This window comes from Protopterus annectens, chromosome 3.part0, assembly GCF_019279795.1.
Source record: "Protopterus annectens isolate FY-2018-M chromosome 3.part0, PAN1.0, whole genome shotgun sequence".
Classification (NCBI taxonomy): Eukaryota; Metazoa; Chordata; order Ceratodontiformes; family Protopteridae; genus Protopterus; species Protopterus annectens.
In genome coordinates this window covers 1,166,611,600-1,166,637,650 of record NC_056731.1, presented here as the reverse complement: position 1 = coordinate 1,166,637,650, position 26,051 = coordinate 1,166,611,600, and the positions used below count along the sequence as shown (strand labels likewise).

Here is a 26,051-nt window from a genome sequence, read left to right as displayed (position 1 = left end):
CATCTCACCCAGCATCTTTATCATATCTGCTGACCCCATCACAGCCTGCTGCTTTCCCTGACTTCATTTTCCTTAGTGCTGTTCTTACTTCTTCTAGGATGGGCTCGTCCACTTCCCTCATCATAAACTGTGTATGGGGTAGTACAGCTTCTGTGGGATTTTCTTCATTCAGAAACTGCTGGAAGTACTCCTTCACTCTGCCTTTGATGTCCTGTGGACTAGTGAGCAGGTTGTTACTGGCACTTATGAAAGGTGTCCAACTATCTTTATCTTTCTGTCTTTGCCTAGCAACCTGATACACTTTCTTTGTGCCACCTACTGAATCACTTTCCAGAAGCTGGTAGTGTGCCTGTGATACCCTGTTATTTGTTACTGCAAGTTCTTTCTTAACTTCTTTGTTAGCTAACCAGTATTCCCTCCAAGCCTGGTCTGTCTTGCACTCCTTTCTTTTGATGACTTCCGAGGCTTCTGCATTCCACCTATGTAACTTACATCTGTTCTGGAGTCCTCAAACATGCTCTTTGAGGCACTGCCATTCTTCTTTAACTCCACCTATTTCCTCCTCTTCTTTGGCTGCTGGAGCCCTGAGTAACTCCTTGAACTGCTGTACTTTCTCTTGAATCAACTTCCAGGTCTTCAGCCTGGTCTCTGTTGACCTAAGAGCCTTCTTAGACAACTGCTTGCAGCTTATTGTGGCAACCAGTGATTTATGCTGCGTTATGACTGTTTCACTGGGGATGACTTTACAATCACTGATTCTACCCTAGTGCTCTAGGAGGAAGACTACCAAAGTTGCATGTTGGCCACTCTTGTATGTGATCTTGTGACGGTCTCTCTTTCTGAACCATGTGTTGGCTACTATCAAGCCATTTGCCAGACTGAAGTCTAGAATGGCTGCTCCTTCTTTATTCCTGTTGCTCCACCCATGTGGACCCAGGCAGTCCTCATATCCTGTTCTGTCTGTTCCAATATGTGCATTCAAGTCGCCCATTTTCAAAACCAATATATGCTATTCTGCTTTATTTGGAAGGTCCTGCACCTGCTGCATGAATGCAATCATTTCCTCACTATCACAACCCTGCTGTGAGGCATAGGCTGAGATGAGTCTGTCACTAATGTTCATGACATCTCTCACTGCCTTAACCACAGTTCTGACACCATTTCTAGCCTGTCCTCCTCCCAAGTAGTAGACTCTGAATCCCAAGTCAAGTGACTTTGCTGCACTGCCCTTCCATCTTGTCTCTTGGATAAATAGGATGTCCACCCTCCTCTGTACTATCATGCCATCCACTTCCAAGCTGCATCCTATCAGTAAACCTATACTGAGTATAGCAATTCTTAGTTTATGTTTGGCAGGTTGATTGGTTTTACATCCAGTTTTTGCTCAAAGAGTTATACCAGGTAACTCCGGCTGAGCAACTGGACACCAGTCGGCCAGTAGCTCATTGACAAAGGGCTATTGGGCTTTATAGTAGACACACACTGGTCAATCGCAATCGGGGCACATGCACCTATCCCACTGGCGTAGGTTGGAGTAGGCTGGGTCCTCAACCCACTTACCACCAGCAAATACCCATGCCCATTTGGCGACATTAGTCAACATGACCAAATTACTTAGAGCAATATACACAGGAAGTAAGATGGGAGATGACCATTTCGGACATGGATCAGGATGCAGCAAAATTGACTAATGTTTGCAGTGAGACAGACAGTGGAGAAGAAGACAGGATTGAGGAAAAATCTAACTGGGCATTCTTAAACTTGGAGGAAGCAGATGATGAGCTATTTCTGGCAGTACTGCGATGGTTTGTAGTGCCAGAAACAATGGCAAAATTAGTGCATTCTGTGTACGAGGACCCAATGACAAAAGTAAAAGCAGTATTTAGGCTCTCAGAGGGGTTCCCAGTGGGAATAGGAGTTCATCAGAATTCAGCTCTGAGCCAACTCTGCTGTTCATACTAGTGATGGACTACATTAGTAAATAGAATGGGGGGGGGGGATCAACAAAGCTGCTGTATGCAGACAACGTGGCATTACCAGCAGTCTCTGAGCAGAAACTTCAAGTGATAAGGGAATGAAATCCAAAACTGAAGGCAACAACATGAAACTGAATAGAAAAAAGAAAGTTGTCATGGCAGCAAATGGGGAAATCACAAGATGAAAGTTGATATTAAAAGGAAAATAATGGAACAGGTTAACAGCTTTAAATATATGGGAGGGGTGGTTGAGAAGAAGAGAAGTCAGAATGAGGAGATCAAAGATAGAAGCAGAGGGGCTGCAGCCATCTGGCACAGAGTTTCTGGGGTAAGGTGAGATAGATGAATGCCAAAGACGATGAAAAGTGCGACCAGTACTTGTGTACAGTACAGAAACCTGGAGAGTGAAAGCAGAGCAGGTGTGGAAGCGATAGGTGATGAAGATGAAGTGCCTGACATGGGTGGTAAGATGCATACTGTGGGAGAGACAAATCTTGTCAATACAGCTGAAGCCAAAGTAGCTGTAACTGCAGAGAACGTCAAAGAGAATAGATTTCAAACAGGACATTAGTGCAATTCTAGAACAAATTTCAAGAAGGAAATGTGGAATGCAAGTCAACAAAATGCGTTAAGACTACATTACACAAAAAAATGATAGAAGGCAATTGGATAAGTGTAGCTGCAACATTTGAAAGAATAATGCCGTACATATAGCAAACTTGCTGGCTGACAGATTCAGCGAAAATTTCACCCCTCTGTCCCCCATCAGTAAATTAAGACATTCTCAGTACCTGCCCCTTCCCCTTACATCTAGGGATCACATCATCACTGCTCTCTCAAAGGCAAAAAATATAGCCTCCATGGGACGAGATAACATCCCAGGGTGCATCCTATATGAACTGGTAATAAAGTTGATACTGTAGTAACTGGAAAAATAACAATAGACTCCAAAATAAACCACTCCAACGTCAAGCAAAAACTTTATTAAAGCAAAGCTTTCTGGTAACAACCCCTCAATGTTAATACCATTACACAGAATAATCACCATTTAAATAAGAGCTAACAAGTATCACATGACCACATCCAGCAGCATATCACATGACACTGCATAAAAATTGTTTTTAAAAATACATTAAATATTTTGTTGTTGTATTCTTACTAAAACTGGTTTAATACTTACAGTATTGGTAAGACCAGGTTCAAACTCTGCACATAATCTAATAATCCATTCATACTCCTTACTTTCACGAAAATTGTTTAAATCACCCCCCCCCTCTGTTCCCTTTCACTACGTCTATTACCCTAAACTTAAAACAATGGTCCTCATCCTTGTCCATGATATGTCTGCTTGAGCATTCTTGTCATTTCTCCTTTTCATATCCGACTTATGCTTAATAATTCACTCCCTAAGCCTTCTGGTAGTTTTCCCCACATAAAATAAAAAACACTTTACACAAGTGGCGAGGTATACCACATAGCTGGTATTACAACTGGCTTTGAGGGAAAAAGTATATTGCCTGTTGGTCACAAAGGTATTTTGAACTTCTCAGACTTTGTTTTGTCAGATGGCCATATTTCATTGTTGGAGAAGGGTTTAAAGTTTATTCCAAGTAGTTCAGATGACAGTGACACCACTGATTGACAAAGTTGTTTGTAAGAACTCTGAATTTGAAATTGCTGTACAAAAATGATGCTCAAAATGATGTTTTGAATTGTAAAAAATGAAGCACATTTGTACCAATTAGCAATCTAGTTCTAACAGCATTTCATAATGTGTGTAAGAATTAAATTATGTAGCGGTATGCTAAAGATGTTAAGAAGTATTATAATTTAAAGCATGATGAGCATGAAGCTATGAAAACCTTGGAGAGTGATACTAACATGATTAAACAAGCTGATAAGGGCGGGGCCATTGTAATCATGAACCGAACTGAATACATGGCCTCACTAAAACTGTTGTTAAATGATGAGCACACTTAAAATTACTTTTTCTGAAGTTAGAAAATGTATCAGTGATGTAAACATGGCTATATACGACTTGCAGCTTAGTGGTGACATAAATACTGAATTGTTTAATTACTTTACTGTGCCCTGTCCCAGAATTCCTCAGATATACAGTATTCCTAAAATTCATAAGTCGCTCACCAACCCACCACTGAGACCTATTGTCTCAGGAAGGGGTTGGGTGAGTGAACTTGTCTTTATACCTACAGAAAAGGCTAAGTCAGTTTTTGCATATGCGGCCTAGTGTGGTTAAAGATGCTTCTGACTTCTTGAGGAAACTTTATGAGGGGCATGTTAAAAGAAATCCAGAAGGAGACTTCGGTTATTTACTTGTGACAATGGATATAACTTCCTTGTTCATGGTAATTCCGAATGATTATGGGCTTGAAGCCATACGAGAATTTTTAAATAATGAAAAGTCTATGCCAGCAAATGACATAGAGAATATTTGCTTACTTCTGGAACTAGTGTTAACACAAAATGTGTTTCTCTTTGATGATGAACCTTATTTGCAACAGGCAGGACTGGTCATGGGGACATCAGTGGCCAACACATATGCAAATATTGTATTGTATCAGTGGGAAAAAAAAGTTTATATATAGTGACAGGCAGGTTTTGAACAGTAAAGTTGAATGTTATCAAAGATTTGTGGATGACTGTTTTTTTTTGTATGGAAAGAAGTTTTGATGAGCTGCATGAATATATTTCTGATTTAAATGGCACAACAAATATTTTTAAATTTAAAATGGAACATTCTGACAAAGAGATAGTGTTCCTGGATATAGGTCTGGAGAAAAAAATTAGAAACAATGGAAACCAGTATTCACAAAAAAGACGTTCATGCTTGCCGTTGTGTCATAATCAAAGTATGCATGCACCTCATGTGTTTTCAGGAATAATGAAGGATCATTTGGGTAGGGTCAGTAAGTTAAATACTGATGACCAGAAATGTAATCAGCAGCTAGAAGAGATGGTTGATGAATTTATAAACAGTGGTTATAATCAAACAGAGCTTCTTAGAATTTGTGATGGGGTAAAAAAGGACAGAGAAACCTCTCTGAAACCCATATTTTCTAAGGGGGTAGAAGAAGTGGTACAAAAGGGAGTTCAAAGTAGTAAAATTAGGTATGTAACTACGTTTAATGTAAGGACAGGTGATCTCAAAAGAATTATACAAAATAATTGGATTATTTTATTGGCTCTACCTGAGCTGCAGACAATTCTGAATTGGAACACTACAAGCTTAAAAAGAAGGCTATGTTATAAAGATTTTAAAGTATATGACAAGCAACAAATAGTTACGAAGGAAGGCACTTTTAAATGCATTAATTGTAGTTGTTGTAATGATATTTTAACAGGTAATGATAATGTGTTCACACATCCTTTGACCAACAGGTAACATACTTTTTCCCTCACGGCCAGCTGTAATACCAGCTATGCAGTGTACCTCACCACTTGTGTAAAACGTTTTTAATTTTATGTGGGGAAAACCACCAGAAGGCTGAGGGAGTGAATTATAAGTCAGATATAAGAAGGAGAAATGACAAGAATGCTCTAAGTAGACATATCATGAACAAGGGTGAGGACCATTGTTTTAAGTTTAGGGTAATAGACATAGTAGTGAAAGGAACCAGGGGAGGTGATTTAAACAATTTTCTTGAAAATAAAGAGTATGAATGGATTATTAGATTATGTGCAGAGTTTGAACCTGGTTTTAACAATACTGTAAACATTAAACCTGTTTTAGTAAGAATACAACAAAATAATGTATTTTTAAAAAAATGTTTTATGCAGTGTCATGAGATATGCTGGCTGTGGTCATGTGATACTTGTTTGCTCTTATTTAAATGGTGATTATTCTGTGTAATAGTATTAGCACTGAGGAAAGGGTTGTTACCCAAAAGCTTTGCTTAATAAAGTTTTTGCTTGACATTGGAGCAGTTTATTTCTGCATCCTACATGAACTCAGGCAGGAATTTGCAGCACCATTAGGTGCCCTATTCAACCAAAGCTTGAGTACCGGCTTTGACCCAGCTGAGTGGAGGACTGCCACTGTCATCCCTTTACACAAAGGCGGAGTGTCCACCGATCTGGGAAATTATAGATCCATCAGGCTAACAAGTATGATCTGCAAGGCCATGGAATGGATTATCATGGACCTCATTAACAGGGGACACTGGCAACCTCCAAACACTCGAATCCACACAGTTTGGCTTTGTCAAGGGGAGGTCATGTCTGTTAAATCTGGTTGACTTTTTTGAGACAGTCACCAAAGCCATGGCTAGGGGAAGACAGTGCACACAGTCTACCTTGACCTGGCCAAAGCGTTCAACACTATTCCCCACTCGGGAATAATAGATAAATTCTCTCAACTAGGCATCAATCCGTATGTTACCAGATGGGTAGCTAAGTTAACCCACCTAGTCAAAACAGGAGAAACTACCTTAAGCAGTAGACCCATATTGAGTGGCTTAATCCAGGGTTCGGTCTTGGGGCCTCTGTTATTTGGGATACGTTTCTGAAGTGCAGGCCAAAACCAGTGGGCTATGGCTGACCAAGTTTGCAGACGACTGCAAGGTGGGTCATCAATTCCCCTAGTGACATGGACATCCTCCAAGAGGGTCTCACCCAAACAAATGACTGGTGCCAGAAACATGACCTCAAGCTGAATACAAAAAAAATGCATCATCATCCCCTTTGGGGAGAGTGATGTCCCCACAAATTATCACATTAATAACATCCTAGGCACGCAGTCAGTCATGAGGAATTTGGGCACCCAGATTGATGCCAACCTGACGTTTGACCACCATGTTGCTTCCACTGTATGGAAAGCTTTCTACATGGCCCACCTCATAAGTAAGGGTATCGCATCCAGGGACATGGAGGTCATAACATCCCTGTATTCCTCCTTTATAAGGCCCATTATTGAGTACAACGCCCCTTACGGCATATACCTTGCAAGGCACATGCAGCAGCTGGAGAGACCACAGAGGTTCCTCACCAGGAGAATCCAGGGCCTCAAAAATCTACCATACACAGATAGGCTAAAAGCCCTATCCCTCTACTCGGTTTCATACAGACTCCTCGGAGATGACCTCTGGCATACAAGGCTATCTCGGACCCCGCCTTGATGGAACTGTTGCATATCCGCAAGTCAAGCTCCACTCAAGTAACCTGCACACGCAGCCTCAACCTGGTCTGTGACATCAACAGGACTTGTTGGCGGGACAGATGTGTGTCCCAGATACTCCCCCATCTATGGAACAGACTCCCTCTCCATGTCAAGCAGAGTACCTTTCTACCCCTTTTTAAGTGCAACCTGGATAACTGGATGAGAAATAGAAAATACATCCCTGGGATTCCACCAGTGTCCCTGCTGCACAGGGGCATCGGGTGCAGATTTGTCTATGCATGGGCTAAACTCTTGGCTAGGCTTATAAGGGCCTCAGGGCCAATAGCCTAGTAACTTCCTATGATCCTATAACTTAGGTGCCATCTTCTACAAGTGTCTCCACATCTGAATGGAAATGGGTAAGAATAAGCTCATTGCAGAGTCTTCATCTTCCACATTTCTAACGTATTATCTGTAGTGAACTGAATAACTAGTTCCAGAGCAGGATGAAAAGACTCAAACTAGATACACTCCCAAAAACTGCCTTCATGTTAAAATGAATTATTCATCTGAAATAGAAACTATGAGCTGTGTGTTTTAACATCAAGAGTTAACCCACAATAACAGTAACAATTCCCTACAGACTACTCTGTCAGAAATCACTGGTGAGCAAATTGGTGAAACTAAAGAAATGATTTTTTGAGCTGCGATACAGGATCTGGATTACCTAGAGACAGGTCTTGCTAAGTTTAACTATGGTGCTGCAAAAAAAAAAAAAAAAAAAAGGGAAAAAAAGAAAAAGCAATGGCTAGAAAATAGAAATCAGTTTAAACCAACCGTATTTGACATAGTGAACATAGTAACAGAACTGGAAGTGGGATCTTTAGAAAAGGGCAAGAGCAAATTACGTAGAAAAAATGGGAATTGTGAGAACAATACATGCAGAATAATGTTTTGGAGCAGAAATGAGGTTTAAGAGACGGCAGGAATTTAGTGAACTATTGTAATGTTGGATTGACAATGAGTATACAACAGATTATATGTGATGTATAATGTCTGTAACTGAGAATATGTCAACATGGCTTGTTTTCATTTATAGAAATATATAACTGCCTATGTCATAAAGATGCTGAAAAAAAAGACAGCTGAAGAGTAAAAGAGTTAACCAACAAGATAACCAAGAATCTACATAAAGAAACCTGCAAAATGTGGTAGAAGTTTTTTTTTTTTTAATTGAAATGACTAAGTAAAAACACAGTTTAAGTCCATAATTAGGGAAAGAAAAACAATGGAAAAACCTACCAAACAATCTTCAAAGCACATACAAATTTAATTTGTATGACATTTGGCATTTGCTACATCAGAATGTTTATGAAAAGGATCTCAAGTCCTGAAATACAACATGATTCACACCGTCAGCTGTTAAGATAACCACCTGAAAAATCAATAAGGTACAGTTTGGTGATTACTCACTGCCACAGCAGATGAATGGTAAAATAATTGTTGCTGCTGGATTCAAATATCTATAAGTGATGTCTCTCAAAGGTGAATGTCACCCCTCTTTCATAGATTCTTTAGCAATCAGTTGTCCCTTAGTGCATAAGACTGCAGTCTCACATCTTGTCTGCGAGAGGCCAGTCTAGGTGTAAGATGCAGTCTGAATGCTTATTTCTATTTTTGTTGCAGGCAAAAGGACTAGACAAATTACTTTGTGGTAGCCTAAAAGGATAGCTAAACAGAAGTAGATTAGCACAAAGACAATGCAAAAAACATTCAAATGTGAAAGTATGGGAACAGAAAACACATACAATTCAACCACATAAAGGCTATAAATTTTAAACTGTACAAAGTAAAACAATCTCTGATAGTTTTAAAAGGAAACAGACTACAAAAGAGATCTCATTATACGTATAGCAGTTATCAGACTAAATGTGCCCATATGACTTGGGAGAAGGAAAGGAGTCGACCTTGCAAAAATTATACTATTATCTGTGTATCTTCTGTTTAAGTCATCATACTATGTAAATCATAAGGATAACTGCTGAAGGATTCATTTATCTGCACAGGAGTTTAAAACAGTGCAACTTACAGGTGTCGTAAGGAGGGTTTCTAACATTCACCAGAATAAGGCAGTAGCAAAGTCTGGGTGTTCAGTCCAGTGGAAGAGCAATTTGTAATGCTTTAAGAATCTGTAAATGGATGACCATGTGTCAGCTTTACAGCTTGGCAGATACTTTCCTGAAGACATCTGCACAGGTAGCTGCTATTCTGGTACATCCTAACCCCTTCAGATAATGTTTATTTGTACATACAACAGAAGCAAACGATACAGTTAAATAACCACTTTCAAAGGATGTTTCATTATTATACAATAGTATTCTTTACTTTGTGGAACAAACAAAAATCATTAAAATATCTAATGGTTATCGTCTTCTGTACACAGTAGCTCAGAATATGTGAAAAATCATACAGTGCAATTTTTCCTCTGTATCGGGGAGAAAAAATTCCCCGAAAAAAAAAAAGCTGTAGCATTTCTCCCCGGGCCTCCGCTGAAAACAGGCTCTATGGAACCTAGTCGGACTTTCCCGGTCAACAAATGATAAAATAAAAAAAAAAAAAAAACTGAAAGCTGAATATACTGATCTAGAATAAGCTCAGTGACCATCTCAAGCATAAAGGGTGGATTTATTATTAAAAACACCAATTCACTGAAGTCGACTGCATAAGGCTGCTTGTATATTAGGGATCGCAAAACAGAAATTCTTCTTTTTAAAGTAACAGCTATTAGAAACTTTACTTCAAAAACCGGAGTAAAACTAATGACAAAACCAAACCAAGAAAGGTTCTACTAGTTAACCACCAGGACAAAGCACCGGACAACAAAGAATGCTTTAGCGCTTTCATTCTTTAATAATTAACAAAGAACTTCTTCAGAAAATACAAAACATAGTAAGCCAGCAGTTTAAAATGATACCAAACAAGTCATGTAACTATGCAAAGCCAATAGCAATCGTAATGAAACTAGGGGTTACCTTAAAGGTACAAATTTAAAAGAACTACATTAAAAATATATATGTATAAATGATGCATGCCAACAATCTGGTCAATCTAGTGAATATAAAACTTTAATAAAGTTTTTGAGCCAATAAAAACATTTACAGTCTTACGTCCAGGACTGTGGTCACCTATCAGCTTAATCTGCCATGAAGATTCATGACATTCTTAAAGAATGTTGAAGTCCCCAGAAAAGTCCTCACAGTGGACTGAATCAAGCACAAAAAAAGGAAAATTTCCTAAAGTTGGGGCAAATGAGAGCATGTTTTTCTACCGCATTGTTTTGATTTTATTGCTAACGTATGCTCGTAAATTCTCTGAGACAGTCTCCTTACAGTCTTCCTTATGTAGAAACTGGAACAGGATTCACAAATAGCCAAATATACTACACACTTAGAATTGCAGTTGTATCTGTCCCTAACCCTTCCCTTCCTTACTTCACCCATTGGGAGTACAGGTTATCTTTCAGGTACAAAATATTTGTTTGAAGTTATTACCAAAGAAGTCAATAATCTTTTTTCTTGAGTTACTTCCAGTAATCCAATTGTATCAGTGACTAATTACAACCCAGACACTTCCACTAATGAGTCCGAATTGTGTAAAAATGCTTTCAAACTGGAAAACTCAGTTTCTACATACATCACCTTACAATACAAGATATTATACATGGAAGAATATATTAGGCTGGAATGTGCTCCCTTTGGGTTTCATGATATTATACATGGAAGAATATATTAGGCTGGAATGTGCTCCCTTTGGGTTTCGTGTTTTCAAAGTTCCTAATGGTGTCAAACAGGGTGACCAGTTGTATCAGGATTTGGTAAAGTTATTCAATATGACTGGTGTTTCTTTAATGAACATTCTGCTGGCCGATTATAAAAACAGCATTCTGTTCACACTGGAAGAGCTACAGCAACTTGACAGTCATGTCAAGCAATATAGCTGAATGGTGCCAAGAGCCAAAAGGCTACACCATGAAATATCTCTGGCTGAAGATGGACAGGACCCAATAGTCTTGAGTAATCCTTAACCAATTGAAAAGGGACAAGGAAAGATAGGGATATGGGAACCTGGGCTAGGGAAAGGGGAAGCAAACTGTCAGAGCGAACCTGGTTTGTCTTGGAAAGGAGACTTCTGATAAATAGGGGTCTGGGTGCACTCACACCAGGGGGTACATGCCTAGAACCCTTCTTACTTTTAGGAGGAGGGCAAAGCTGTCTGCGTACCAAAACAGATTTATAGGTTCATAAATGTGTACTAGGCTAATGACCCTGGAGCCTTTACAAGCCTAGCCCATAGGATTACCCTGGCATTGTGCCACCCGGATGGATGAATGGATGAATAATTCCTCTAGAATTTAGGGATAGGAAACACAACATTATGTTCCAGTTCCTGCAAGGCCTTGCCTTTATCCTGGAGGGAATTAAACAGCTCAGCAGCAGCAAAACCAAAAAGGTTATCATCATCAGAGGAGAATCCAACAATTTAGCCTCAATATCATCAGGTAAGGACTGGAGATTAAGCCAAGAGTACAGTCTCAAAACAGAATCAAAGGCAGCAACCCTAGAGGAGGCATCAGCTGCATCATAACTACATTTAATGGAGTGCGAGACACTCGAGAGGTACAGCCTAGTAAGGAAAGGGCCAAGACCTTCTCTTCTAAATCAACGAGGTCACAGACTGCCCGAGAAGCTTGAGAAAGAATGGCTAAATTATACCTAGTCATACCAGTCTGGTAATTAATAGTCCAAAAATCCAGGGTGGCAGCAGTATATACCTTTTGGCCTAAACATTACATAGCTCTGCTGTCCTTGTCTGAACAAAGTAGTTTAGTAGATGGAAAAAGTTTAGAAGGTTTGTCAGAAGAGACAGACACTACAGAAGGATCAGCAGAAGGACATTTTTACAAAAGCGTACAATCATCAGGCACCTTGTAAAATCTGTTTGGTTTCTTAAGGGCTGGAGGTTGTGAATCAGGGGCCACAGAGGCAGCTGAAAATGTATCTAAAACAGCAGACAAGACTGGAGGTAAAGTAGACAGCTTAGGAGACTCCATCTGGAAAAGTTCATAATACATTTTTTGAATATCAGAAACCTGAGAACAGTCCCATTTGAAATATTCCATCATCTGAGAAATAGTGTCACCAAAGGAAAATTCTTCTAATGGAGAGTCTGGACTAACAGAATCATCTTCCACAGATCCATAATCCAAAGGAGAAGGGATATTACACGAATATGCCAAACACTCTTCCCCAGAATCCAAATCCTCTTCACAGGACTCCTGCTCTCTGGGTGTCTTAAGAGGAGTACATGACCAATGATTAGCACACACGGGAAACTCCTTGAGGTGGCTTTAAGGCGATTAAGGCATTCCCTTGGATAAAATCCTGCTATTCTTGTTGGGGATCTTTAGCAGCAGGGGAAATGTGCTTTTTTTTTTCTTCTGAGGAACGTCTGCCCTAACAAACCTTAGGAGGTTCAGAACCAGCACAGAAGGACATTCAATCAATCAATGATGATGTTCGTATTGGTGACAATGAAGTTGTGAGGCATGCATGTTCGTATATCACCTTTATGCCCTATGCCTTGTACAGGGAGCATATGAGTAACATGTATATTCCTAAGGCTTTGGTATACTAGCCAGATGTTCAGCTAGCCTTGGCAGGGAATCCCTTCGCTAAAAATATTACAACAATGATATGGAATGACATTAACTGTTATATCACATACTTATGTGCCTGCTCGAATGTGTTCCCGCATGTGCCAACTTTTCAAAATAAAGCCAAGACATGAGGAAGTTCAGGCCTAAATATGTACAATGGAGAATCAGTGTTTTTGTAACTTGACTGGCACCAGCAAGTGGCTAAATGCACAAAAGGATGAGAAGGGAAGCAGTACTCGGAGCACAGCTCTGGCACAAAACTTACAACACTCAGTGATCCAGTCATTTGCATGAATGCATTACATTACTAGCCTATGCAAATAAGGGAAAGTACTGACCAAGACTAAGGTCTTGCTCACAAAACCACGTAATAAGGAAGATAACCTGCTTGTTCAGCCATGCTGATATCTAAATAAAAGAACCTGCGTGATAACATCTCATTAAAAGAGTGTGTCCCAGATGGAGAAGCAGGCCTGAGATCTAGACTCCAGGTTACTTAGCTTCTGCCTTTTATTCTCTTACCTGGAACCTCTGAACAAGCATCCTGGCTATTTCTTGCACTGCGTTTCCATCTCCATCAGGGATTAAGTATTAATGAAGACTTCAAGCTTGCCTGTATGGTGAAGAAAGGTTGCTGAGTAAAGGTGCTAAGTGTAATGATACTTTTTACTGTGCTCTAGTCAATAGAATGTAGCAAGGACTGTAACAATCCTAGGTCATAAACTGTTTGCTGCCATCTCAGGTGGATCTTCTATGCTTCTTTCCAAGCAATACACAGTAAGTTGAAGATCTGGATTGTGAAAGTAACAAGAAATAAATGAAATCCACAAGGGCCAAATAATGTGTACCCCTATGAAAGTAGAACAATTCTTTTAAGAGCCATAAAATACAGCATCGCAGAAAACTGTCCATGTCTTTCACCAATGGCAATGGGAACCATGAAGCAAGATGCATTATTACACTACAAAGTTCTGGGCAACTACTGCCATATGCTGGAACCAACAGTAAAAGAAGCAAAACAAGATGAAAGATCTTAAACATGACTAGGAAAGCAAACCACTAGTCAAACAAGTAAGAAGGCTGAAGAAGTCAGAGACAGGGTATGAGAGATAAGTAAATACTGATTGGACAAGCTGCCATTTTCTACTAAAATATTCTGTATTTTTCTGTGTAGAACACAAAATAGAAATTGGTGAAGCTGAAAAGAATGTCTGGAATACCCCATTGATCTTCAGAAACAACCGCTTCCTGTTGTAAACGTCCAACTTACAAATAAGCAATAATAGCTACAAAAATAAAATCATAAACCCCATGTTAAAGTGGGATAAATAAACTCATACTTACCTTTGTTTTAATGGGACCTGACTGAATCACGTTGAATCTTAACCCATAACGACCCCATTCTGCAGAGAGAGATCTGAAACAGTGGAAAAGAAAGCTATGAACATTTCCAGTCGAAAATAATTCAACAAAAAGAAAACATATGACCCACCACAAGAAGGATAGCAATTTCTCAGTGGGTAAAACAGTTCTATTCTCAACTTAAACATACTTATAAAACCACCTCACAGTGATTATTGTTACAATGAAAAAAATCTACCACATCTGCTTTTAAAACAGATAACAGACTTTTAGTAATGGTTTGAAAAGATGAAGGTGTGAAATAGACCTGACTGATATAAGAATATTATTCCAAGTTCTAGCTACATTTTTGAAAGAATTACTGACCCTAGTAGCTCTTTCTGGTTTGTAAATAGTAAGCAGTTGGTTTATCGTTTGACCAATGGGGACAGTTTGGTAGATAATATTGGTGTAGGGGGCATATTGCTGGGCAGGCAAATGAGGAAAAGATGATTTTGTGGGTTAAGGTAAGCTTGGTATAAGATAGGTGGTGAGAAAGTTCAAGCCAGTTAAACATTTTTATTGTTAAACAGTTGTGGGCCTGGTAAGTTGTTTTCTTTTCTGCAAGCAAATCTGGCAGCTTTGTTGTTGCATTGTTCAAGTTTAGAACTAAGTGAGGCTTGTTGGTTGGTCATGATAGAGACACCATATAAGAGAGAAGATAAGAGTAAAATGGTAGCTACAGTTACCTTAGCAGAGTTTGTACGGAATTTCATTACCCTATGAAGGGTACCTAGTTTTTGATGGATTTTCCTGATGCTGTTGTGGATATGTAAATCAACTTTAAGATAGTCATGCCAAGTGGTTTTGTCTTGTAACTTTAATCATGACATTATTTAAGGAAGAAATTTTAAAGTTTTTTTTTTTTTTTTTTTTTTTTTTTAAATGGAAATGGCACTTTGGGGAAAAAAAGAAGTAATTTGTATTTTTCAGGATTTAGTTGCAGGTGATTATCCTTTAACCAGCTTTCAACAGAGGTAATATTCTGAAGAAGTACAAGGTTATCTAATGTACACATTCCAACAGAATGGTCAGTGTATTGTATGAGGAAAACTTGCTGAAAGGATTTATGTAGACTATTAGTAAATATATTGAAGAGTAGAAGGCCAAGAATGGATCACTGTGTCACACCAATATTGACAGGAAGGAAGGGAGCACATGTGAAGAGCCATTTAACAGACAGGTATCTATTTAAGTAGTTGTTAAACCATAGTAGCGTGGATTGTCATAGCCCTATGTTAGACAGTTGACAGAGGAGATTTTTGTGACAGATGACATCAAAAGGTTTATGAAGATCAAGGAATACATAGGAAATGAGTTCGCCTTTGTTTCTGGGTTTGGTAATAGTACCTGTGAAGGTTAATAAGGCCATGGTACTGCTAAGGGTGGCTCTAAAACCATGCAAGTGGGGTTCAGGAGATTTTCCTTAAGGATGTGTTCAAGTAGTTGTTTGTGAATGCACTTCTCCAAAACTTTTGACAAACAGGATAATATGGCAATAGGTCTGAAATTGGTTATATCAGATGAGGTTCCTCTGTGAAGGAGAATCATGAAGAATTTTTTTTCACTAGATAAGGAACCATACCTCTCAGCCTGGAGATATCAGAAATCTGGACAATGGGCCCATAAAAAGTAGGTACAACTGGCCAAAAATCAGGACACCAACATAAAATTTGCATGTATAATAATGTAACCTCATTCACTCAAATAGAATTGTGAGATGCTGACATTAAAATAATTGTGAAAATGTTCCCCAATTTTAACATTAACTCTGAAAGTAGAGATTCCACACAGAAACACCAGTTAAAGTCCCTTTATAACATTTCCAAAAAATCTTAATGGAAGCAGAAGGCAACAGACACAGTACCAGCTTGATTAAGTATTAACTTAATCATGCATACCTTAATGCACGAGTTTGTGACCTATGTTCACTTTCGGTATATTATCAATAAAAATATATTTTAACTGTAACAGTATCATCATACTTTTCTTGACTTGTAATTGCATTTTTAAGCAAAAATCAGACTTACTGCAAATACAGCATTTTGTAGCCCAAATGGAATCTGTGAGCCTTGCCAGTGTAACTACCTTCATGCCACCAGATCCTTCAAATACTCACATGATAGCACTAAGATGACTACTGTCTTGCACATTTGCATTTACATATCCTACTAGACAATGGCGTGATGTAAAATGAGCCACTAATGTGCCTATCAGGACACTACAGACAACTACTAAAAGCCCCTTCAGGAAACCACACAGGTAAGGTAACCGGTATCAAGAGTAAGCACAGCATACCGCTCAGTCACTTACTGCAAGAAATCTGGACAAAGCCTGACAAAATGGGGTGACAAGGGCTGAAAAATATGGACAGATTTTGAATATAGCTCTTATAAACTTAGAAAGTGGCTAGAACAACAGGGCTTGTGCCACAATGAGGTAAACTCATCGGGCAATCTTTTCAGCGGGTGGTACAAATCATGTGATCTTTGCTGTCCGCAGAACCACACAGCCATGTGCCCTCCCCAATGCTGTACTACTGCTCTGGTATTGGCTGGTGCTTTTTATTGGTTAAGAAGTTTAGAGGTAACGTCCTGATAGAAATGCTGGATCTGTTATTTCTGATAGTAACAGGGGAAGTGGGGCAATTAGATCGGTAGTAAGAACAGGATATTGGCTCAATGGGAAGCTGTCACTCTGTAGTTCTTAGCTAGTGTTTCTAGAGAGTTTGGATTTGTACATACGTTTAGTCAGGGTCACTGGCCAGCTCTAGTACCTCAGTAATGCCATAATCCTTCATGCTGTTTAGTTCGTTCCAAAGTAGAGTTTAGGATGATCGAGAAGCGCAAAGTACTATCCCACTTGTTGTTAACTGGGCAGTCCCATTCGCTGCGCTTCTGGCTGGAGCTGAGTCTGGTGGAGCACAGCTCCTTGCTTGAAGAGCTGTCCCTTATACAGGAAAAAGAGCTGAGGCACCACTATATGGTGGCGATAGAAGCAGGCGGCATATCTGGTTAATGGACTGGTGAAGCAGCTGGACCAGCGGATGGAGCCCGTGCCTCCCGAATTCTTTGGCAGTGCAAGTAGGAGTGATGGCAGTGAACTATCAGCCTGGGAGAAGGATAGTGAGGCAGTCGGTTCCATTATATGGAATATTTACCACCAATGTACCTTTGTTTTTTTTCATAGTGGGGTCCTTGGTTTTGCCTAATATTTTTGCCCTGCCCCCAGTAAAAATTAAGATTTTTCCGGCAAATCCTTGAGAATTGTCAGAGTTGCACACTTTATTATTCATAATGTAAAACCGGTCATTCTATTAACTTTATTAATGAATTAGTGAATTAGAATAACATTTAAAAGTTGTGTCTTGTTTCAGGTCTCTGTGTGCCTCTTTTTTGGCTTTGTTCAGAATTCCTGAGCAACTAATGTGAGGTTTGCCCATGAATACTACTATTACTACATGTTCACTGTACGAAAGTATTGTACAGAGAAATACAAACGGTTCAAAGAACAGCAGCTGGAATCGTGGTTTGCTTTTATAATCTTGTAATACAATAGTGTACTTGGTTTATCAGTGTTTTTACAGATTTTTCTTATACTTTGATTTTGCTATTACCAGTTTGGTGCTCTTGATTTTACCTTGTGTGTGATTCTGGGGAGATAGTGCACATTAAGTAGAGAATTAACTCCGAATCCGAGGTAGTTAGGCATTAACTAAAAATGTAAATGAAAAAAAAACAAATCGGGATTTGAAGGAGCCACTCGAGAATTCGTGGCACCCTATTATTTCACTCCCAAACATGGGAAATACAGAGGAATTTGGTATGGTTGAGCGGTATGGAATGAACATAATGATTCCTTGATAGATCTATTAGTTAGGGCAGACACAAGATAGGCTATAGAACTGGTAGCAAGCTTCAGGCATTCTGCTGGGAGATGATCTGCTGAAGGAGAACAGGGTTTCAGTTTAAAGAGTAGTGATTTGTACCCACAAATGAACTGGTTGAGACCAGCTGACATAATGGTTAAGGTCTTCACCTCCAATTCACAAGGTACAATGTACAATCCTGACCTCTGGCCAATGCCTGTTTGGAGTTTGCATGTTCTCCATGTGTCTCTGTGGATTCCTCCCAACTCCAAAAAACATGTTGAGTGTTTCCATCTCAGACTCACCAATGAATGCAGCTGTGGGCAGCAGCACAGACTCCCCATGGTGCTGTATAGATGGAAAAGTTGTATGGACCAACCACTTTGGCATCTACTGTGGTGCACAGTATCCTCAAGACAGGAGAACATGGAGCACAGACTGCACTCCATGGCAGGGCTAGCCATTCAAAGGTGTAAAATACTACACTAGGTGATACTGTCATATTGATTAATGTCGCAAAAATGGGCATGAGTAGTAACTGGTAATAAGTGGGTTGAGGACCCAGCCTACTCCAAGCTATGCCAGGGACCTCTGCTAACAGTGTGAGGGGTGTATGTGCTCCAATTGGCCAGTGTGCACCCGCCATAAAGCCCAGCAGCCCAGGGAGAATAGGCTACTGGCTGGCCAGTGCCCAGTTGCCCCACCTGGGTTACCTGGGATAGCTCTGTTGAGTGAAAGCTCAATGTAAAACCAATCAACCTGCCAAACATGAACTAAGAATTAATACACTCACTGTAGGTTCACTGACAAGATGGAGCTTGGAAGTGGATGACATAATGGTACAGAGGAGGCTGGACATCCTATTTATCCAAGAGACAAGACGGAAAGGCATTGCAGCAAAGCCACCTAGTTTGGGATCCAGAGTCTACTTACTATTCAGGAGGAGACAGGCTAGAAATGGTGTTGGAATTGTGGTGACAGACAGACTTCAGAAGGCAGTGAGGGATATCATCAGAATTAGTGACAGACTCATGGCAATCAGACTCCAGTGTAATAATAGGGCAGTATTCATAATCCCAGCTTATGCCCCACAGCAGGGCTGTAATAGTGAGGAAAAGAGTGCATTCACATAGCAGTTGCAGGACCTACTAGATACATTTTATTTATTTATTTTACATTTGTTTACCGGGAAGGTCCAACTGGATACAGGTCCGTTTTCAGCAGAGGCCCAGGGAGAAAAGCTCCACAAGTATTACATTACATTAGCTAACATTCACACACTACAAAAATATTCATGCACAAAGCTCCACAAGTGTTATATTACATTAGTTAACATTCAAGATATTCATAAACAAAGTACACTATGTTAGCTGAATGCAGTTACAAGCAATAGATTGAAATGAGTTACATTTGAGTATCTGGTAGAATTTGAGCAAATGGGGTATGATAGTAGAGAATACTTTACTTTCTAGCATTGTGTTAAACTATTACAGGTTGAGAACCATGGTAGTATTCAATTACTTGGGAGAGTATTAATAGCAGTGAGTAGATTTGGTCTAGCCTGGGGGAAGACATGGACATAGCCAGTTTTGCATAAAGTGGGATTTGATGGGTTTATTTTTTGAAGAGGTAAGGTGAGGATGTTGAGGTTAGGTGATCTGGTAGGAGGTTCCAGGTTTTTGCAATGAAGCAGGCAAAGAGTGATTTGCCAGCTTCATTTTTTGCCAGCTTCATTTTTGTGCTTGGTGAAACTTATGTGGTTCCGGTGTGTTGATCTTAGGTTTCTGGAGAGTGTATAGGGTTGAATTAATTGTTGCAAGGCAGATGTTTTCATAGGAAGGTAGAAGAGCTTATGGACAGTGGTAAGTTGGTTGAGTAGGAGGATTTGTGATAACTCAGGCCAATTGAGTTGTCTAAGGTATTGGCAGTGATGGGACCTACAAGTGGCTTCATTAGCAAATTTGGCAATTTTGTTGTAGCCTGATTCAATTTTACAGAGCTCTGTTTAGTGAAGGTTGGTAAAGATTGGGGAAGCATAAAATAGTACAGATAACAGATGGGTTCTAGCTATGATGGATTTTGTGTGTTTGGTCATGTAGTGGTGGTTTCTATAAAGGAGTCCAATCTTTTTGGTGACTTTCTTGATTGTTTGAGAGTATGGATGTCGAATTTGAGTTTATTGTCAATTTCTACTCCTAGGAGCTTAGTGTGTAGTATTGGAGTGATATTAGTATTGTCTTTGGATATTATTGCAAAATTATTGTTTAAGGGGGGAGATCTACTTGGACTGAAAATAATAAGTTTACTTTTTATTGGATTAAGCAGTAGTTTGATGTTGGTGAACCATTCTTCGGCTAGGGTAAAGCTGTTTTGGGTTATGATTTGAAGTTTGTCGAGGGTGTGGACTGCACATATTATAGTGGTATCATCTGCATATTGGACTATTGTGACGGAGGGTAGGGATGACGCTATGTCATTAGTAAATAATGAGAATAGCAGTGAGCCGAGAATGGACCCTTGTGGGACTCCAATGTTTACTGGAAGTAGGAGTGACAGGTGGTTTTCCAAAAGAACAGCTTGTTGTCGGTTAGATAAGTAGCTACTGAACCAGGATAAGGTGGAAGAATTTTTGTTAAAAGTGGCCAGTTTTTCTAGGAGTAAACTATGGTTCACCATATCAAAGGCTTTGGATGTCTAAGAATATGGAGGATACGAGCAGGCTGTTGTTTCTGTGGGTATTAACAGAGTTTGAAAAGGATAGTAATGCTGTGGTAGTACTGTGAGAAGATCTGAATCCATGCTGGGATGGGGATAATAGGTTGCTGCGAAGGAGGAAATTTATTAGTTGTGAGTGGACTACCCTTTCTAAAAATTTTGATAGGGGTGATAGTATTGCAATGAGGCGGTAGTTTGTAAGTTCAAGGGAGTGTCCCACTTTGTGTAATGGTACTATGTGAGATATTTTCCATGAATTGGGTACTTTGCATTCAATTATAGATCTGTTAATGAGGATGGACACAGAATAGGCTATAGCCTCTGTGGTAATCTGTAGGAATTCTGCTGTTAGTTTGTCTACTGCTGGGGTTGTTGATTTCAGTTTTTTGAGGAGTTTGGTGATAGTTGTAGCACTGACTGGTTCTAGGGATAAACTAGGTGTATTGCTTTCTGTATTGGAAATGGAGGGAGCTGTTGTTGATATTGGGTGGGTGCTAGTCATTTGGGTATTGGCTAGGGCTTGGATAGTTTCAGTAAAGTATTTGTTAAAGTGGGTGGGGATGTTGTTTAGACTGTTTGGTAGTAGTGGGGAAGGGGTGGAAGGTTTTCCTGGGTGTAGTAGGTTATTGATTGAGGCCCAACATTTTTGGGGGTTGTTGGAGTGTTTTTCCTGTAAAGTTTTATAGTAACTAGTTTTGTCAATTTTTATGTGTTTTTTGGCTTGATTACGTAGTTCATAGTAGGGGTTTTGTGTTTATGGAATTGCAACCAGGATTTGTCTCTTTCTTTCATTAAGGAACAGGACAACATGAATTGGTGGTGATAATGGGTGACTTGAATGTGCATTTCGGGACAGAAGATCTGGGTGACTTGAATGTGCATTTCGGGACAGAAGATCAGGATATGAAGACTGCCTGAAGTCCACATGGGTGGGGCAACAGGAATGAAGAAGGAGAGGCCATTCTAGACTTCTGTCTGGAAAATGGCTTGATAGTAACTGACAAATGGTTCAGAAAAAGAGGCAGTCACAAACATACAAGAGCGGTCTACATGCAAACTCAGGTAGACTTCCTCCTAGTAAGAAAAGGGCACTGGGATAGAATGAGTGATAGCAAAGTCATTCCCCAGTGAAACAGTCGTCCCACAGCATAAACCACTAACAGCTGCCATCAATGGTCAGAGAAAGCTCTAAGGTAAACAGAGACCAGACCAAAGACCTGGAAGTTGACTTGAGAGAAAATACAACAATTCAGAGTTACTCAGGGCTCTAGCACCCCACGAAGAAGAGGAAATATTTGGAGTTGAAGAAGAATGGCAGTGCCTCAAAAACAGCATGTGTGAGGACTAGAGAAGGGATATTTGGCTCAGCCAGGTAAGGAAGTAAGGTATATAAGCAAAGTATTGGTGGAATGCAGAAGTCCAGGAAGTCATCAAAAGAAAGGAGAAGTGCAGGAAAACGTGGGAGATAGAAAAGACGAACCAGGCTAGGAAGGAATACCGCTTGGCTAACATAGAAGCTAAGAAAGGAGTTGTAATAGCAAAGAACAGGGCATCTGAGGCAGTCTACCAGCTTCTGGAAAGTGACTCAGTAGGTGGTGCAAAGAAACTGCATCAGGTTGCAAGGCAATGACAGAAAGATAAAGAAGATAGTCAGACACCTTTCATAAGGGATGCCAGCAACAACCTGCTCACCAGTCCACAGCACAAAGGCAGATGGAAGGAGTACTTCCAGCAGCTTCTGACTGAAGAAAACTCCTCAGAAGTTGTACTGTCTCAGACAATACCTACAATGAGAGAAGGGGAGCCTACCCTAAAAAAACGTAAAAACAGCACTAAGAAAATGAGGTCAGGAAAAGAAGCAGGCTCTGATGAGGTCACAGCATATATGATAAAGATGCTGGGTGAGATAGATGAGAAATGGTTCCTGAAGGAACTCATAGCAATGCAGAGAGAAAGGCATATCCTAGATGACTGGAGAATAAGCATACCCATGTCAGTCTACAAGACAAAAACGGGACATCTACAACTGCAGACAGTAGAGACGTATCCAACTCGTTACAATGCACGCAAGTTCTGGACAGCATGATTGGTAAATGGATATGCAGAATATCAGAAAGTAAGATGGGAGATGAGCAGTTTAGATTCAGATCAGGATGCAGCACAAATGACCAGATGTTTGCAGTGGGACAGATAGTTGTGAAGAAGCTACAGATGAGGAAAAACTCCAACTGTGAATTCCTAGACATGGAGAAAGCATATGACAAGGTCCCAAGAAAGCAGATTTGGGCAGTACTGAGATGACTTTAAGTCCTAGAAACATTGGCAGAATTAGTACGAACAGTGCTTGGTCTCACAGATGGGTTCCCAGTAGAAGTGGGTGTGCACCAGGGCTCAGCTCTGAACCCACTGCTATTCATACTAGTGATGGACTACATTAGGAAACAGGTTGAAGGGGGCAGATCAAAAAAAAACTGCTGTATGCAGATTAGGTGGCATTACAGGCACATTCTGAGCAAGAACTGAATGGAATGTAAAACTGAAGATGCACGGGATGAAATGAAGTACAGATAAGACAGTGGTAATGGCAGCAAATTGGGGAAATCAGAAGGAGCTGAGAATTGAGACAGAAGGAAAGATAGTAGTACAGGTTAACAGCTTCAACTATCTGGGAGGGGTGGTTGAGGAAAAGGGCAGTCTGAATGAAGAGGTCAAAGTTAGAATCAGAGAGGCTGCAGCCAACTGGCACAGAATGTCAGGTGTAGTGTATGGCAGAAGAATGCCAAAGAAGCTGAAAAAGTACAGTTTTGTACCTACCATAAATGTAGATGTTCGAGTGTTCACCCTGCTGCAGTCATCACACTTGGGTTATCCTGTCGTCAGGCGGTCCCGCAGTTGGCCGGAATTCCAAAGTCTTGGTCCAGCGTCGGTTACTGTCGCCCCTTCCCTGACGTCAGTGCGCCAAGGGTATATATAATGCAACCGACACCATTTTATTCAGTTTTTCTTGCCCCAGATGTCAGGTGCCCCCAAAAAGGTGGTCAGAAATTAGTACCAAATAGAGTAACCTCTGCACAAACACAAAATCCCTTCAGCTATAAGCAAATACATCAGTAAGGTATTGGAAGAGATTTAGCCAGTAGATCAGAGGGGATGGAGGGAGGGTAACCTGGACTGCAGCAGGGTGAACACTCGAACATCTACATTTATGGTAGGTACAAAACTGTACTATGTTCATCGTGTTACCCTGCTGCAGTCATCACACTTGGGTTGAATCCCAAAGCTAAGGAAGGGGGGAGGTATCAGACAGGGTTAGTGGAGGCTATAAGGCCCTGCAGAACTGCAGTGGCGAAGCCCGCCCTGGTCTTAGAGTAAAGAGGTAAGTGACAGTGTCTGGTAAAGGTGTGTACTGAACTCCAAGTTGCAGCTTCTAAAATCTTCTTGGATGGAACCCCCCTGAGAAAGGCTGTAGAAGTAGCTGTTGCCCTGGTAGAGTGGGACCTAATGGTAGCAGGGACTGGTTTCCCATGATGGGTATAGCAGAAACGTATGCAATGACCTATCCATTTAGAAATGGTTTGTTTTGATATAGCCTTCCCTTGAGAAGCTGTAGCATAGGATACAAAGAGCTGGTCAGATTTTCTGATAGCCTTAGTTTTGTCATAGTAGTAACGAAGTTGCCTGTGAATGTCCAAGGAATGCAGGAGTCTCTCACCTTTGTTTTGTGGATTTGGGAAGAAGGTGGGTAAGTGGATGGTTTGATTTAAAGCCACACTGGAAACCACCTTAGGCATAAAGGAAGGATTAGTTCATAGAGAAACTCTGTCTTGATTAAAAATGAGGAAAGGTTCCACTGCCATTAGTGCCTGTAGCTCTGAGACTCTTCTAGCTGAAGTTATTGCTAGCAGCAGGGCAGTCTTCCATGATAGGAACTGAAGATCTGCAGAGAAAGCTGGTTCAAAGGGAGGAAGCGTTAGTTTTTCCAGAACAAAACTGAGGTCCCATGTTGGTGTAGGAGCTCTCCTGGGTGGTCTAATGTTTTTTGCCCCTCTGAGGAACTGCCTTAGAAGAGGATGTGAAAATAAAGGTGGATCCGTGTTGTAGTGAGCTGAAATAGCTGAAGCATGGATTTTAATGGAGGAAAAAAAGTCCTTTGTGCAACATCTCAGCTAAGTACTGTAGAATGTGAGGCATGTGAGGCTGAATTGTGTCTTGGCCTTTAGCTTGGTTCCAGGCACAAAACCTTTTCCATTTGTCCGAATAAGCCTTCCTGGTGCTTGGTCTCCTGGCTTCCAGAATAACATCCAGAACTGCTTGGGAAAGAGGAGCTGGTTGGATGTTTAGTAGATTTGCCATGCAGCCAGATTTAAAGTTTTGAGCTGGCTGTGTAGAATCTGATTGTTTTGCTGTGAGAGCAAATGGGGGATTTGAGGCAATATCCATGGTGGGCTGTGGGCCATATTTCTCAATAGCGGTACCAGTGCTGGTGTGGCCAGTCTGGGGCTATGAGAATCAGTCTTGGTCTCTCCTTTTTGACTTTCAGAAGAACCTTTGTGAGGAGAGGCAATGGAGGGAAGGCATATACTGTCAGGTTTTTCCAACTGAAAGAGAGTGCGTCCAATTTCCAAGCTTGATGGTGAAATGTCCTTGTACAAAATTTTGTTAGTTGAAAGTTTTGAGGACTGGCAAATAGGTCTATGTCTGGAAGGCCCCATTTTTGAGTTATCATTGCAAATATTTGTGGATCTAGTTTCCACTCGTGGGGATCCTTGATGTTTCTGCTGAGGTCGTCTGCCATTGTGTTCTTCTGTCCTGGCAGGAATTGAGCTTATAACTGAACTTGTTAAGCCAGAGCTATGTTCCATAAGATCATTGCTTGCCTGCATAGAGGGTAGGAATGTGTACCCCCTTGTTTGTTTATGTACCACATTACTGTGGTGTTGTCCGTCTTTATTGTCAGTTGTCCTGGATGTAATAGATCCTTGAAGGCTGTCAGAGCTCTCTGTACAGCTAGCATCTCTTTTTGATTTATGTGCAGATTTCTTTGATCTGCAGTCCATAGGCCTTGAACGCATTGCCCTGCCATGTGTGCCCCCCCAGGCGTAATCTGAAGCATCTGTTGTGATAGTTTGCCTGGCTGGGGGCAAGGTGAAAGGCTGACCCTTGTTGAGGTGACATGCCTGTGACCACCATAGAAATTCCTGTTGGAGGCAGGGAATGAGAGATATCATTGTGTCCAAGCTGTGGCTGTGTTGAGACCAT

General features: G+C 40.5%; 1 protein-coding gene across 2 annotated transcripts in view; it reads right to left on the bottom strand.

Annotated features, from left to right (window-relative positions):
- Positions 1-26,051, bottom strand: part of DECR1 (2,4-dienoyl-CoA reductase 1) — a 698,559-nt gene that overhangs the window by 211,887 nt on the left and 460,621 nt on the right. For both annotated transcript variants that reach the window (XM_044065390.1, XM_044065391.1), the window contains exon 7: positions 14,153-14,225. In XM_044065390.1, the coding sequence (XP_043921325.1) occupies positions 14,153-14,225 (73 nt within the window). The remainder of the gene's footprint in view (positions 1-14,152; positions 14,226-26,051) is intronic.